Source organism: Narcine bancroftii, chromosome 3 (genome assembly GCF_036971445.1).
Source record: "Narcine bancroftii isolate sNarBan1 chromosome 3, sNarBan1.hap1, whole genome shotgun sequence".
Lineage (NCBI taxonomy): Eukaryota > Metazoa > Chordata > Chondrichthyes > Torpediniformes > Narcinidae > Narcine > Narcine bancroftii.
Genome location: NC_091471.1, coordinates 244,058,723 through 244,075,693, shown reverse-complemented (window position 1 = coordinate 244,075,693; position 16,971 = coordinate 244,058,723). Strand labels below are relative to the sequence as shown.

At 46.2% G+C, this 16,971-nt stretch overlaps 1 protein-coding gene across 1 annotated transcript in view; it reads left to right on the top strand.

Moving 5' to 3' along the window:
• Window positions 1-16,971, top strand: part of LOC138758438 (nuclear receptor subfamily 5 group A member 2-like) — a 33,001-nt gene that overhangs the window by 6,019 nt on the left and 10,011 nt on the right. Inside the window, exons 3-4 of the mRNA XM_069927349.1 lie at window positions 10,057-10,198; window positions 12,322-12,968. Of these exons, the coding sequence (XP_069783450.1) occupies window positions 10,057-10,198; window positions 12,322-12,968 (789 nt within the window). The remainder of the gene's footprint in view (window positions 1-10,056; window positions 10,199-12,321; window positions 12,969-16,971) is intronic.

Sequence of the window (16,971 nt, the reverse complement as noted above, 5' to 3'; positions counted from 1 at the left end):
CCCTCCCCCCCTCCCCCCCCCCCCCCCCCCCCCCCCGTAGTGATACGACCACTGCACTGGCCGTACTCTCACCGGCCTACTGCAGGGAGAAACCACTGTACCTGCAGGTAAGCAACTTGGGAGGCTGGCCCCACCTGGCCGGCCGTCAATCACCGGCCCGTATAAAGGCTCAAGCTGGCCCCTTCGGACATGGAGCCAGCAAAGATACTGAGACTGATATGTACAAGTTTAAGCTAATTAAAGCCCGATGTACAGTCTGTGGACTTTGCGTCCAAAGCAGCGCTCACAACTCCCCCCCCCACCCCACCTTTTTATTCAGACATTTGCCTACATTTTTCTCATACATTGACGAAGGGTTGGTTTTACATCTTTGCCTCCTATGGGTGCTGCGTGACCTGTTCATTTTCTGCAGCACTTTATTGATTCAGTTCGAGAACCATTTAGCAAAGAATTGGTCTGCCTGCCATTGTCCGCATGAATCGCTAATTTAGACTTTGTGGCTTTTGAGGAGGAATAGTTCAACATCATATGAAAATTAAGTATTTAGGAGAGGTGACTTTCAAAAGAACAGGGTGGTAACACTTTGATGTCCGGCGGTGTGGGTGGGGGGGGGTTAGGGGTGCTATAAAGTTGCTTCAATATTGATCGTTACAAACATTTCCTTGCGGAAATGTTGGTACAAGGGTAACCTTGTTGAAGTTATCAGCAATAACAAAAACACAGTAACAGTTTATTGAGTTATTTTAGTAAATCCCCTTTCTGTTTGTAACAAGCCTCAAGAATTATGTTTTCTCTTTCAGGATCACAGTGTTCTGTTAGCTGGTTACAAATAATTTGTGCCCAACTTAATATTGTGTGTGCGTGTGCGTGTGTGTGTGCCTGTGTGTGTGCCTGTGTGTGTGCCTGTGTGTGTGCCTGTGTGTGTGCCTGTGCGTGTGCGTGTGCGTGTGCGTGTGCGTGTGCGTGTGCGTGTGCGTGTGCGTGTGCGTGTGCGTGTGCGTGTGCGTGTGCGTGTGCGTGTGTGTGTGTGTGTGTGTATAAATGCATTACAATGTTTAGTTACAACTGGAAAGCTGGAAGGAAAAATAAGCCAAGGCAGACAGAAAATGGAAATGACTGATGGGTTAACATCATGGTTTGAAACAGCGGAGGCAACAACTACAATTCGGAGGGTCAGAGACCATAATGGATAGAGAGACATGATCGCCCACATCGAACGGTACCTAAATGAATGATATTTCACACACACACACACACACACACACACACACACACACACACACACACACACACACACACACACACACACACACACACACACACACACAAGCGATTTCTAAGCACCCAATACTACAGCTCCCAACCCTTTGGCTGTGCACACCTTTACCAATGACTCTCCAGCATCGCCCACGGTTCACAAACAGGATTGAAACTAGGGTTCATTCTAGAAGAGAAAATAGGCAGATGTCATGGGCTTTATAGTGCTCTCAGCTGGACAGTCCGGCCCAGGTATCAGTGAGCTAATTAAAGGGGCCAATAACCAGGTGTGTGCTGGCCTGCGGGCAAGGCTTGACCTTGATTAGCAGGTGAAGTGACTTCCGACCAATTTTCAGAGGGAGAGGTCACATGACTCTCCACAATCCACATGCCCAACATCTAAAGGATGAACAGGTGCCCACTTTTTCAGCTTAGTTCCATTCCCCATTCCTATAAGTTTTACCTCCTTTCAGAATTACTTGGCATTCTTTTTTCAAAGTTCCAACCGAATCTCCAACAACCACCCCTTCAAGGAGTCCCTTCTGGACAGCAGCACATCCCCTAGTTCTCTCCAAGATGGCGTTGAGCTTCTTGAAACTTGTAGGAGATGCACTTGCCCTGATGTGCCATAGATGGGGGTAAAGGTTTTGAGGTGTCAAGTGCTGAGTGACATGCCGTAGATTGCCCAGACACCAACCTGTTCTCACAGCCAAGGTATTGTGTGGCTGGTGGCGTCTTTCTGGATTGTTGATGGTGGAGGTTTCTGTGATGGTGACATTTTTGGATCTGAAGGATAGATGACTAGAATCTCTTTAGTTGTGCTTGTAAAATTAAGCCCATGGCCGAGAGTCACTCTGCCACATGGCATACACCTGGTGAGAGGTCGTGGCTCGAAACGTCGGTTACCCTTTACTTCCTATAGATACCATGTGTCCTGCTGAGTTTCTCCAGCACATTTGCATTTTTTTTCATTCGTATTGAGAGAGTGAAGTTCAAATTGGGCATGCAGAATTTCTTTATACACATCCAACCAGGTGAAAGAGTGCTTTGTTTTAATATCTAATTCAAGAGTTGCAGATGCCTCCCATTATAATTCGCTGGACAGGACTGTAGCATGTCACAGATCACAAACCCTGTTTGTGTGGTTCTTATCGAGCAATGTCTCGAGGGCCCAATAGCCCCAGTTGTGTTCTGATTTGACTCTCCTCGAATGGACATCAGGGAGAATGTCATAGTTCCTCTTTTAACCACTGTTTTGGGATTTTGGTGGACAAGTTGTGACAAGGGACCTGCTTCCTTGCTGCATGTGTACAAATTTTTAGCAGTCAGCGCCGGGCTGTTACAGCACCAGTGACCCACATTCGAATCCACCATTGTCTGTAAGGAATGCATACATTCTCCCCGTCAGAGTGAATTTCCTTGGGCTTTCCAGTTTCAAAACAAAATTCACTGGGGTTGAAGGTTAATCAGGTGTAATTGGGCAGCGTGAGTTCATGAGCCAGATAGGCCTGTTACTGTGCGGTATGCTTAAATTTAAATTTTAAAAATATATATATTATTTATTGTCATTAGTGCTCTTCTCTACAACTGTGAATCCTGGGCCACATACAGAAAGCAAGAACACCGTCTTAACGCATTCCATTTCCACTACCTCAGATCCATCCTAGGCTACTCATGGCACGACAGAGTCACAAACGCCCAAGTCCTGGAGAAAACTTGAAGTACGGACCTCTACTCAATCATCTGCGCTCGACACCTTGGCCACATTGTCCATATGGAGGATGGCCGATTGCCTAAATATGTCCTCTATGGTGGACTGCCAGATGCTTCCTGTCCTGTTGGTCACCCACGTCTTCACTACAAAGACGTAATCAAGTGTGATCTCCAGTTATTCCATGTCAACCATACCAACTGGGAGGGCCTCGCAAAAATAAAATCGCACTGCATGGCGTTCCGCGATTCGCCGCGGCACATCACAATGTGCCAACAACTACAAAAAGTCCTGTCAGGGCAGAAGAGCTACAAGGCACCTTGTTCATCTTCACTCTCGAAGGGATAGGCCTTGATGAATAAAACAGAAATTTCATATTACACAAGATTGCCTTCAGTCAGCCACTGACAAAGATTAAGCATTGCCCAAGGCCCCTTACATTCAGAGAAAGAGAAGCAAAAGGGAGATTCCACCCTCCCCCAAGTCACTGAGTGTCTGCAAATTTTTTTTCAGCCACACAGTTCAAACCATCACCAACCCAAGACCAGATCCCAACCTCTGACACGGAGAAGAAGACTTCAGAGCCCAAGGGCCTTCAGGATTCCTCCTTGCCCTCAGCACCCTCTCGGATCCCAGCTCTGATACTAGCAGCCCGCAGCTTGCGTGGGTTCGCCATCCACAAGTCGGCAACAGTGTGCGTCCTTCAGCAGCTGACCCCCTTGCTAGTTCGCCAACCATGGTCACCGCCCCTGGTGTTGTCTCCTTCTCAACTGGGAAGTGGGGGGTGGGGCTGTTCTCCCCACTGGTGGTGCCCTGCGCCAGGCGACTGCCCCCCAAGGAGGTAACTGCTGACCGCCTTCATGGCACCACACCCTGCATTTTAAAAATAAACACCGTCAGCTCCATTAGCAGGCCGTCTGAAGCCTGTACTGAGATGTCGGCAGTAGAACAGGGCAGTAAGGACCCTGTGGGGGGTTAGCATGGTGTCTCCATCTCCCATTCTCCCCAGGTCCACACCACCGGCAATGCTGCATCAATTCCCCGACTGGGGAGCATAGTGGAAGGCACACCACCATATCCACACAGCACAGTAACAGGCCCTTTCAGCCCACCTGGAGGTGTAGGTTAAGTGGGTTGCATGGACCCATGGGCTGAAAGAAGAGCCTGTTACCGTGCTGGGTGTCTAAATTAAAAATGAAAAGGTTGACCGCTCCTGATCTAAGGGGCTTTTTCTTTCTGCCTGCACACGATTTGTTTACAGTCAAGTTAGCACAGAGGTTAGACTGGAGAGATATGATACTGTCAAAAAATATTCATAAACAGGATGTTTCCTTCTAGTGACTCCTGATGTATTGTGAACACAATGTCACAAGACACACTCATTAATTATAGTATTTTTAAAAATCCATTTGCAGTTTTATTTCCGATGTACTCCAACGCTTTGTTTTGTGTCTGATGCAACACAGATTCAGGAACTCCCGGGTTACATCAAGGTTTCTTTCTGAAAATTTACATCAGCCAGTTTATCCCTAAATGAGAAAAATCTGTTTTCTACAGTAACCGACGTCAACGTTACTCCACATCCATCTTGTCTAATTCTTTCATTTCATCGAATAATCAGATTTCAGATTTATTGTCCAAGTACATCCATGACATCACATAAAACCCTGAGATTCTTTTTCCCGTGGGTGCAGTAGAATTACCACTTATTGGTAGTACAAAAACTAAACTGAGCACAGTGTAAACAAATAAAGAACTGTAAACAGATAAGAAAGGTAAATGAACTGATGGTGCAATACAGAGAGAACCAAAAAGATAATGAATCAAGTGCACAAGTAAGAGTCTATAAAAGAGTCTCTGATTGAGTTTGTCGTTGAGGAATCTGGTGGTGGAGGGGTAGCCGCTGTTCCTGAACCTGGTGGTGTGAATCCTGAGGCACCGAAACTTCTTTCCTGATAGCAGCAGTGAGAACAGACCATGCGGTGTGTGGTGTGGGTCTTTGATGATTGTTGATGCTCTCTGTCAGCAGCATTCCCTGTAGATGTACTCATTAGTGGAGAGGTTTTTCCTGTGATGTCTTGGCCCGTGATGTCCACTACCATTTGGAGGTCTTTACATTCATGGGTATTGGTGTGCTCATACCAGACCATGATACAGCCAGTCTACCACACGTCTGTAGAAATTTGCCAGAGTGTTTCTGATGTCGCACCAAACCTTTGCAAACTCCTGAGGAAGTAGAGGCACTGGTGTGCTTTCTTCATGATGTCATTGGTGTGTTAGGTCCAGGAAAGGAGATAGTTATTCCCAAGAACCTAAATTTGCTCTCCCTCTCCACCTCTGATCCACCAATAATTGCTGGAATGTACACCTCTGGCTTTCCTTTCCTAAAGTCAACAATCAGCTCCTTGGTTCTGGTGACATTGAGTGCAAGGTTGTTATTGGTGCACCTTTCAGCCAAGTTTTCAATCTCCATCCTGTATCCTGACTCATCCCCTTCTTTCAAACAACCCACTACTATGGTAACGTCACACTAACACTTTCCTCCAATTAAATTAATAGAAGTGTGCTGTATTCAATTATTAATGAGGATTGTGAATCATTTTAATATTCTTATTACTAGCTTGAAAAATGCTTTATAATTTCTGAGAGAATTTACATGGTCGTTTTCCATTGGTCAGGCCATTTGTAACTTAGAGAGTTTTTGCATAGGGTGGCATGGCTACCATGCCAGAAACCCAAGTTAGAAACCGGTGCTGCCTTTAAGGAGTTTGTACGCTATCCCCGTGTCCTGCGTGTGTTTTCCCCCCACGTGATCTGGTTTCCTTTTGCCTTCAAAATAAGTCCATTTGTAGGTTAAATAGGTGCAATTGCTGCAGTCAGAGATTCCCACCTGCTTCAAAAGGATATCAATCATCCCGGTGCCCAGGAAGAGTAGGGTGAGTGGCCTCAATGGCTATCACCTGGTAGCACTAACATCTGCAGTGATGAAATGCTTTGAGAGGTTGGTCATGGTCAGAATTAACTCGTGGTTCTGCAAATGTCTGGACCCACTGTAATTTGCCTCCCCTTCCCACCTTACTAATCACAGAGAACTGATGGCATAGGGATTACTTACAGTGGTACGTGAGTGGCAAGAAAAAGGTTGAGAACCAGTGATCTTTAAGAATGGTGGGGAAACTCAGAAGGTCCAATGGTATACTTTATATAGCAAAGATAAATATTCATAACCAACTTTCAGACTCAAGGCCCAAAACTTTGATTATGTATCTTTGCTAATATGAAGTGTATCGTTGGACCTGCTGAGTTTCCCCAGCTTTGTGTTTTCACTTCAATCGCGTTGTCTGCTGGTTTTCATCAATAAGAATCGTATTTGACACCCTCACCAATTTGACATTCAGCTGTGTGTCAACATTATGCAGTAAAATCCTGCCATCAGAATTCAAGCAAACAGCAGCATCCAACCAACCAGCAAGAAGATAAATATGTAAAAAAAAAACACGCAAGTTTAAAATTGCAGTTAGTTCGCCAATCCAGCAACAAACAATGTCTAGCAATCGGAAAATTCATTTATCCGGCATCTACCAATCCACGTGGCGGGCGGATAACAGGGGTTCTACTGTATCATATTTATGTTGCTATGTCACAATAGTTTGGTGTGGCACCATTGACTCCCCAGAATTTGGAATGGGTGTGGAAAGGGCTATGGTGACTTTGGTAAAAGGTAGGGATGACAGAATTCCAGTGTTAAGTTGCCAGGAAGTCTTTGTCCTATAAAATTCTGAAGAGAACGGAAAAGAAAAAGTGTATATCATGGCTATTGTGATATATGGTGTGAAAAATAAAAAAAATTATATATTAAAAAAAAAAATTCTGAAGAGAACGGAAAAATAATATACAAGCCCATCGTATATTACAACTTAATTATCATCTAAGAATCAAAGGTCTATTGCTTCTTTGGCTAGGTTCCCTGTTGCAGTGATAATGAGCGTTGTTCAGAAGAGTTCAAAAGGACAGAGTCTGCATTAGTTTGTATAAATAGCTGAAGGAAAATGATCAGCTCTTCACTATCATCCGGTACCGCACGGATGGCAGTCTCTTCAATCTGAGGCGCCTGCAAGCTCACACCAAGACACAAGAGAAACTTGTCCGTGAACTACTCTTTGCAGATGATGCCGCTTTAGTTGCCCATTCAGAGCCAGCTCTTCAGCGCTTGACGTCCTGCTTTGCGGAAACTGCCAAAATGTTTGGCCTGGAAGTCAGCCTGAAGAAAACTGAGGTCCTCCATCAGCCAGCTCCCCACCATGACTACCAGCCCCCCCACATCTCCATCGGGCACACAAAACTCAAAACGGTCAACCAGTTTACCTATCTCGGCTGCACCATTTCATCAGATGCAAGGATCGACAATGAGATAGACAACAGACTCGCCAAGGCAAATAGCGCCTTTGGAAGACTACACGAAAGAGTCTGGAAAAACAACCAACTGAAAAACCTCACAAAGATAAGCGTATACAGAGCCGTTGTCATACCCACACTCCTGTTCGGCTCCGAATCATGGGTCCTCTACCTCCAATATACACAACCTATCCTAATACAGGATTGCAGCTGCTGTGGAACATGAGATCAGTTCCTGGTGAAACCCAAAAGCCTGCACACGCCGCGATTGTAGTAAAAACACAGAAATGCTGGAGTAACTCAGCCGTCCATAGGAGGTAAAGATATATTACTGGTATTTCGGGCCTGAGAGCAGGCCTTGAAGAAGATTCAGATTTCAGATTTATTGTCAGAATGCATGCATGACATCACGTACAACCTTGAGATTCCTTTAACTGCAGGCGAGTCAGGATTACCACTTATTGGTCATGCAAAATAAAAACTGTATACAACGTAAACATGTAAACAAATAAAGAACTGTAAATAATGATTGTGCAATACAGAAAAAATCAATAACATGCAAAAGTGAGAGTCCTTAAATGAGCCCCTGATTGAATTTGAAGTTGAGGAGTCTGATGGTGGAGGGGGTGCACATTGGCCAGACAGGAATCAAGACTCAAGATTCAAATTATTGTCATGTAATAAAACAGTGTCATATTACATGTATTTTCTTTTGCCGGCTGTAAGGCGGACAGATTCGTCATCAGCAAAAATTACCTGAAGCGCCTCTTACAGTCAGAGAAAGAGAAGCAAAAGAGAGTCCCCCAGAGTCACCGAGGGTCTGTAGATTTGGCTCCAGTGCTTCCGCAACCTCCACAGCCACACAAAGTCCGCAACCTGGGCTTCAGATCGGAACTTCCGACACCATCAGGAACATTTCAGCGCCCTCGGCACCCTTCCACATCCTGATTCTGATACCTGGTGCCCCTTCATCCAGTTTTGAACCAGTCTCCAGCACTCCATAGCCTGGCGTGAGTCTCCACCACCCACAACCTCCATGGTTCCACGCCTCGAGTCACCAACAACCCACCACACCTGTGGGTCTTTCAGCCACAGATCCCCTGGCCTGCCACAGTGGTCACCATGGATCCTCCCCTCTGCTTCTCCTTCTGATCTGAGACCAGGGCAGGGAGGATGTGCTCTCCCTGTTTCCTGGTGCCCTGCGCCCGTCCTCCATGTCATCAGAGTTGGCAACCCCTTGTGGCTGCTACCAATCACATAGGCACCACCATCTTGGGCACAGACCAAGATTACTCGCTGCCAGTCAATGAGAAATCTAGATCAAATCATTTTAAGCCAGGAGTTCAAATCCAAGCAAGGCATGGAAAATTTGGTTAATTCAGTCAGTTGGAATTAAAAACAGAGAATTGATCACGGTAACCAAGAAACTGCAGGATTGTTGCAAAATAACACTTTATGAATCTTCTTCAGAGAAAGATTGCTGCTGTCCACATTTGATCTGTTTGTGACCACATATAGACAGTAACAGGATTAAATCTTAATTGCCTTTGAAGTTGTGAAAGCCGAATAGTTCAAGGGGCGATAAGGGATTCACTTGTGAATATGCAGGGATCATTTTCTGCATCCAGTGATCCCACTGTTGTCTCCTCTAAATTGGACAGACTGAGCACAGACTGGGAAATCTGGGTCTGTCCACATCTTGGCTCTGTCCACCACAATAGCATGGTTCTCCCAGTGGCTGCCCACTTCAATTCAATTCCCTATCCCATTCCCTTGATGAGATGTCTGCCCATGGGTTCATGCACTGCCAAACTGAGACCACCTGCAGATTGGAGGAGTAACACCTCATCTTCCATCTGGGTGCCCTCCAACCAGATGGCATTAACATTGACCTCTGATTTCAATTAAAACCCCACCCCATCTTCTTCCCCTGTCTCCTTTCCACCAGCTCTCTCTCTCTCTCCCTCGCTCCCTCCTCTCTCCCCCTCTCTCTCTTCCCTTTTCCCTCTATCTCCTTTCACAGAGCCAATCCGCACCTCTCCTTCTATCACATCCAATTAACACCTGCCGTTGGCCTGCACTCCTCCCCCTCCCAATCTTCCCCCGCCTTTAATTCAGATACCTGTCTTTTTCACTCACACCTCCCTGACGCTGTTAATGTGTTGGGTCCAGGAAGGATCCTCTGAGGTAAAGATATATAACCAATATATTGTATTGAGGAAGGGCTCAGGCCTTTGGTCATATACCTTTACCTCCCATGGACGCTGCAAGACTGGCTGGGTTCCTTCAGCATCTCTGTATTTCAAATAAACCATAAGACTTGTGAAAGCATCAGTCAAATCTGGTGGTTCCCTTCCCCTAAATATTCAACTCACAGTTGACCTCGTGATAGCAAGGCCAAAGGGCTAGTCAGCTGTGGACCGATGCTCGATTGTCTCCTAAGTCAACAAGCTACATGCAGCCATGTTCCAGGGGAGAATCTAATGCACGGAACTCTGCCAATAATTATGTAATGCGGTAAAGCAGCCCCACGATGGTCAGAAGGAAACTGTCCAAATCTCCGGTTGGAAGTGAGAGGTCGGGGCGCAACTTCCTTGCCTGATATGTGCCTTGTGCGGACAGCTGCTTCTCCACATCTCAGAGGAAATGCTGTTGATTAAATTAAGAAGGCATGTGTATTCTTCTATTTTTAGGGATTTTTCAAGCGCACTGTTCAGAATAACAAACATTACACCTGTGTGGAAAACCAGAACTGTCAGATCGACAAAACCCAGAGGAAACGCTGTCCCTACTGTCGATTTCAGAAGTGCCTGACTGTGGGGATGAAGTTGGAAGGTATTTCTATATTTTGGCCTGTCGTAACCAGTTGTCGTAGCGGCTATTGTTGCAGTGCCAGTGATCTGGGTTCGTATCCGGCGCTGTCTGTAAGGAGTTTCTATGTTCTCCCTGTGTCTGCGTGGGTTTCCTCCAGGTGCTCCAGTTTTCTTCTACCCTTCAAAACGTACAGGGATTGTAAGTTGATTGGATGCATTTGGGTGGCATATGCACATGGGCCGCAAGGGCCTGTTACCGTGCCATATGGATATCTATGTCTAATACTAGTACATTTACCAGACGAGCAGCCATATATCAGGACCATTGACTTCGACAGAGAATTGAAACACAACATGGCAGCTGGGGTAATTAAATTCAAGTGTTTAAATTACCCTGAATTTAAAGCAAAAAGCAAGTTTTAGCACTCTTAATACGTGGTGAGTGACAGGATTCCGAACAGTGTGGAGGCACAGAGGGATCTTGGGGTCCCTATACAACCCTCAAGGTTGCCACACAATCGAAAGGGAAATTGACACGGCATGCCTTCATTAGTCGGGGAACTGAGTTCAGTTGTTGGAATCGCAACTTCCCATCTGATCTATATCTTGCTCTGGACGAACTTCTTCACTCTCCACAACACCAATTTTCACATCACTTACACGCTTGCTAACACACCTCCAAAACTATTCTCTCCTTCTGTTTGACAATGGCTGATCTATATCAATCTATATCAAGCTGAGGTCTGAAGGAATCGAGACCCATGAGTCAATCAGAATATTTATTGTCACCATGGCGAACTGTTTAAACTCGCTCAAGGAGAAGGGAATAGACTCTTGTTTAGCATTTCTCTTGCTCACCATCTCTCTAGCACAATGCAAAATACTCATCGGCTGATCCATGATCTGGGGAGACCCTCTCTGCTCTCAGGGTGGCAGATCATGTGGTGGATAAATTCCTCCCTGGACTCGGTGACTCTATCTCATCCTGGATTGTTCACCCACTGATAGGGAACGTGCTCCAGGTTAGTTTTATTGATCTGATGTAAAGGCAGTCCTGCTCTACCCAAGAGGAACTATAGGTTCATGTATATACTTTGCTGAGGAAGACTCAAAGCTACTATCCGTGGACTAATGATTGAGCCCCACTTTGTCACATTTCAACCCCTCACTTTACACCTTCAAATCCAAGAGATCCACGATCTCTATTAAGATCGAGGAAGTAGCACAGAAGATTGAAGGTGAGAAGTGGAGAGGATTGGCCTCAAGAGATAACCCTCGTAGGGCTGTGTATGGACCAACCTGCTCGTGTCTAACCAAAGGTGTTGGGCAGGAAGGCGGAGGAGTTCAGTCTCCTTTTGAGTTAAAGAAGGGGGGGGGTCTCCAACATACTTGGGTGATGATCAGAGAGGAATTTAATTCTAGACAGACATCAGTAAAAGGTCCTTCCTGCTCTCAAGTCCGTGCCATTCAAATACCCCAATAAACCTACAACTCCGGTACATTTTGAAGGCTGGGATGAACCCGGAGAAAACGCAGGCAGACACAGGGAGAATGTCCAACCTCCTACTGACGCCACCGGATTTGGACCTGAGTCACTGGTACTGCAATAGCATTGCACCAAACCACGATACTAACTGTGCAGGTTAGGAAGGAAAGGAGACAGGAAAGTGGATGGAAACAATTAGAACAGTGGTTCTCAACCTTTTTATTTCCACTCACATCCCATTTTAAGTAATCCCTATGTCATTGGTGCTCTGTGATTAGTAAGGGACTTATTTGGGTGGGCTGTGGGTGGAAAGAAAAAGTTTGAAAACCGCTGTTTTAACCGTACCTCATTGACTCGTTATGTGCATGGTTTCAGAACTCCAAAGGAAATGGGCCAATGACAATTTTTCAGTAACAATTGTGTCTAGAGCAATGGTTCTCAACCTTCCCTTCCCACCATAAGCAATCCCTTAATAATCACAGAGCACCGATGGCCTAGGGATTACTTAATGCGGGATGTGAGTGGAAAGAAAAAGGCTGAGAACCACTGCCTTAGTGTTTTATCATTTAGTAGCTGAAAGTAAGGCTTCAGCAGTGGGATGGCTTCAAAATATGCTGGCATTTACTTATGCTCCACCTGGTCATTTTTTTTTTGTGCAGCTGTGAGAGCAGATCGCATGCGTGGTGGTCGCAATAAGTTTGGACCCTTGTACAAGCAAGACAGGGCGTTAAAGCAACAGAAGAAGGCTCTTGTCCATGGCAATAGAGTTAAACTGGATCCCTCTTGTATGATGCAAAGTCTACCGACAGACCTTCCCAACCCCAGCGAAAGTTTACACGCAGCAACCAGGTGCTTATCCTTAAGTTACAACAGCCTGTCATCATCAACAGGTGACCAGGACGCAAGTCCAATTGGCTCCTTACCAGTCAACATGTCAATCGCGGCCCACAGCTCCATGGCGGGATACCAGCTGTGCAGCTCCTTCCAGAGCTGCCACGTCAAGTCAGAATACATGGACCCCAGTTACGTGGGTTCCCAGGAGCCGTGGCTCAGCAACTCGTACCTCGTGGCCTATAGGCAGGGCTCGGCTGCAGCTGTGCCACAGTTGGTGCAGGAATTGGTGAAGTGTGAGCCAGATGAGGCGCAAGTCCGGGACAAGATCGTAAACTACCTGCGGCAAGAGCAGTCGTCCCGAGGCAAGCCCGAGCGGCTCAATACCTTTGGGTTCATGTGCAAAATGGCTGACCAAACTGTGTTCTCCTTGGTGGAATGGGCCAGGAGCAGCATCTACTTCAAGGAACTGAAGGTAAAAACACATCCCAAAGAAACTTTAACCATGTTTTACGCTCATTCATGGATTGCACGTCATGGGAAAGGAGAGCTTTTATTATCCCTCCCTAATTATCCTGGAGATGATTGGCTGACGAGCTTTTCTCTGGTTAAACAAGATTGTAGTTGTGATTGTAGAAGTGCTGGAGAAACTCAGCAGGTTTGGGGAGACTGGAACAATGGGATGTAGCCTTGTCACAGTGGCGAACGTACATGGGTTGGGAGTAGAGCTGGTCGCTGCTAGTGGAAGTACCCAGGGTGATGCGTGAGAGAAGTAACATGCGTGGATCAGAACGGTGGGGGGGGGGGGGTTGGTTGGGAGAGTGAGCACACTGTGATGGACCACACGCATGTGTAAGGTCACAGGAGGAGGAGATTAAGAACATCATGGTTCACCTGCCTGGCGGAGAGCCAATGAAAAGGGCAGGCTGAGTGGTGTTTCATGGAAAGAAGGTTGTGTCTTGAGAGCAGAATAAAGAAGGTTGACACCATTTTTGTGCTGAAGAATAACTGAGTGTGTTCTTACAGTTATGTGGGGGGGGGAAATTTTAGGTGGGTGGTGTTTATGTTGGGGGGGTGATGTTCCACACTATTTCCAATCCTCTGTTTACCCACTGCTGTTTCCACCCCTCTGTTTCCTACAACTTACAGTTCCTACAGCCTCAAAATTCAGGGGAGTAGATTTAGGGATGGAGATGAGGAGGAACTGCTTTTCTCAGGGGGTGGGGAACCTGTGGAATTCGCTGCCCATTGAAGCCGTGTAGGAGACCTCAGTCAACGTATTTAACGCAAGGTTGGATAGATTTTTACATTGCAGGGTAGAGGTTCTCAACCATTTTCTTTCCGCTCACATACCACTTTAAGTAATCCCTATGCCATCGGTGCTGGGTGTGATGGTTAAAAAGCAAGGCCGCCAATTTTAAACTTTTTTAACTCTTTCTTTTCCTGGATTTTATTTTGGCCGATTGCTTGAGGCTGCTGGTTGCATGAATTCCAGATAACAGGGGTTTTCCTGTACTTGTTCCGCATCTGTACTGTTTGTCTGTATGCGTGCTACGACTGGTTGTGTGTCTGCGTGCTTTGCTCCAAGGACCGGAAAACGCTATTTCATCAGGTTAAATGTGACTTGATATTCAAGCAGATTTGGTGAGAAAGCTGGAACTGGGTACCTAACCTGGATGAACTGCCATGATCATAGCAGGGCAGGCACAAAGGGCTGAATGGCCCTGTTCTGTTTCCACAGCCCCCGCTCCCCATCCAAATCCACTTTCATGCTTGTCCCCACACCACCAGCAGCTGTGCTTTAAAATGCCAAGCTGCAGCATTCTTCAGGCACTTCACCTCCTTACAATCTCCAGAGATCCTTTGCTCTAATTTTCATTTGAGGCTTAGAATCAAAGGATAAGGCTCAAGCGAAGGGAGTTTCACCACTCACAAGGTGTGATATAAATCAAAGTTATTGTTACTACAATTGGTAACCTCTTCCGGCAACATCCTTCACAGACCAAATCAAAAGGCAGTCGCCTGCCCGGCATTGTTTCACTTGGAGGCAAGGAAGCACCAGCTGTGTGTATTACGGAGGAGCTGCGGAAGTGAGCTACAACAGGAAGTACATTCTTTGCTGAGGATTTCATCTGCTCCATGGAGCTCAGCGGCCCTTCTCTCAGGAACTGCCCTGTCAGTCCAAATAAACATGATGAAGGGTGCTGCTCTCCTGGGGAAAGGGAATCCCATGCTGACAAAACTGCCACTGATCTCACTGACTTGTGTTCACAGTAACCTTTCCTAAACCTTGGAGAAGTATCCTTGTCTGTGAGTGTGCCTTACAGACCTGTGTAACTGCAGCAAGCTAGAAATTCAGTGCATCTGAAACAATGTGCTTGGGTGTAAATTTTAAATTTACATTTTTAATTTTTAAATTAAATTTAGACACACAGCCCTTTCGGCCCACGAATCTGTTACAACCCAATTACACCACTATCACCTACACCCCCGGTATGCTCCGAATGGTGGGTGTAGGTTAGACCTACACAGACATGAGGAGAAGGTACAAAGTCCTTATAGAACAGCGTGGGATTCGAACCCCAGTCCCAGTCGCTGGCACTGTAACAGCTTTGTGCTAACCCAAACGTTCTCAACCTTTTTCTTTCCACTCACAGACCACTGTAAGTATTCCCAATGCCATAAGTGCTCTGTGATTAGTAAGGGATTACTTAAGGTGGTAGGTGAGTGGGAAGGGAAGGTTGAGGACCATTGCTCTAGACCCAATTGTTACTGAAATATTTTGCTTGAGAAAAATGGTCACTGGGCCATTCCTTTGCAGTTATGAAACCCTGCACATAACGAGTCCATTAGGGACGATTAAAAGTTTTCAACCTTTTTTTTTCCACCCACCTACCACCTTAAGCAATCCCTTACTAATCACAGAGCACCTATGGCACAGAGATTACTTAAAGTGGTAGGTGGGTGGAAAGAAAAAGGTTGAGAACCACTGAGCTAACCGTTACGTTAACCGTGGTGCTGACAATAGATTCTTATCATTATCAGAATGCTGATTCCAATTCTACCCAATATATTTTCTCCATTTATTTATTTTGAATGATCTCAGTCCCTACAGATTCCCTGTGAGTCCTGTAGACCCCAATGAAAGTCTCAAATCCAGGAACAGTGTGTGATTATGGGGAAGAGTCCATGATCACATGATTCAAGATTATTTTATTGTCATGTAATGTTACACAAAATTTCCTTTAGTCTGCTGTAAGGCAGACAAAGATTCACCATCAGCAGAAAATGCCCAGTGCACCTTACAGTCAGAGAAATAGAAGCCAAAGAGTGTACCCCCAGAGTCACTGAGTGTCCGGGGGTTCACCTGCAGCCACACAGCCTTCAGTCTAAACCATTGGCCATCTGAGCTCCAGATCCAAATCTCAGACAGGATCAGGAAGCCCTCAATGCCCTTTCCCCCTTCTCACATCTCATTCTGATACCTTGTACCCTTTCAGCCACTCTCCCACGATGCTGCAAGTCCCTTGACCTCAGTCGCCTGCAGGCACGCAGCCTGCGTGGGTATCTCACCTCGAGCCGCCTGTGTGTTGTTCCGCATTAGAACCCCTCACTGGTCGGGGTTGCCATCCCATCGGGTTGCCTCCTCTGCTTCTTCTTCACAAATGGGGGGGGGTGGGGGTGGTCTTCAGGCTCCTGTATCTCCTTCCTGAGAAAAGGGCAGTGAGTGTCCTTGATGAAAGAAGCTGCTTTCTCGAGACTCTGCCTCTTAAAGATGTCCTTGATGGATTGGAAATGAATGCCCATGGTAGCACTGGCTGAGTTCACAACTCTCAGCAGTTTGTTTCCTGCCCTGTTCATTGGTGCCTTCATATCAGACCGTGTTGCAGTGGTCAGAACACTGCAAGAGTCGTTGGTGACATACCAAATCTCCTCATGAAGCATAGCCGCTAGCGAGTCTTCTTCATGATTGCATCGATGTGGAGGCCCCAGGATAGATCCCCAGAGATGTTGAATTTGAAGTTCCTGACCATCTCTGCTGTTGACCCCTCAGTGAGGACTGGTCCGTGTTCTCCTGATTTCCTCCCCAAGTCCACAAGGGACAGGACTGGGTGGTTCAAAATTGTGTGGCAAACTGCAGTGTTTTCAACTTTCACTGTGTCGTAAGGCGAGCATGCAGGTACAGCAGGCGGTTAAAAAGGCAAATGGTATGTTGGCCTTCACATCAAGAAGGTTTGAGTATAGGAACAAGGATACCTTACTGCAGGTGAGACCCCACCTGGAGTATTGTGTGCAGTTTTGGTCACCTTATCTAAGGAAGGATGTTCTTGCAATGGAGGGAGTGCAGAGGCGATTCACCAGGCTGATACCTGGAATGGTAGGAATGACTGATGAGGAAAGATTGTGCAAATTGGGATTGTACTCACTGGAGTTTAGAAGACTGAGAGGTGATCTCATAGAGACCTATAAAATTCTGG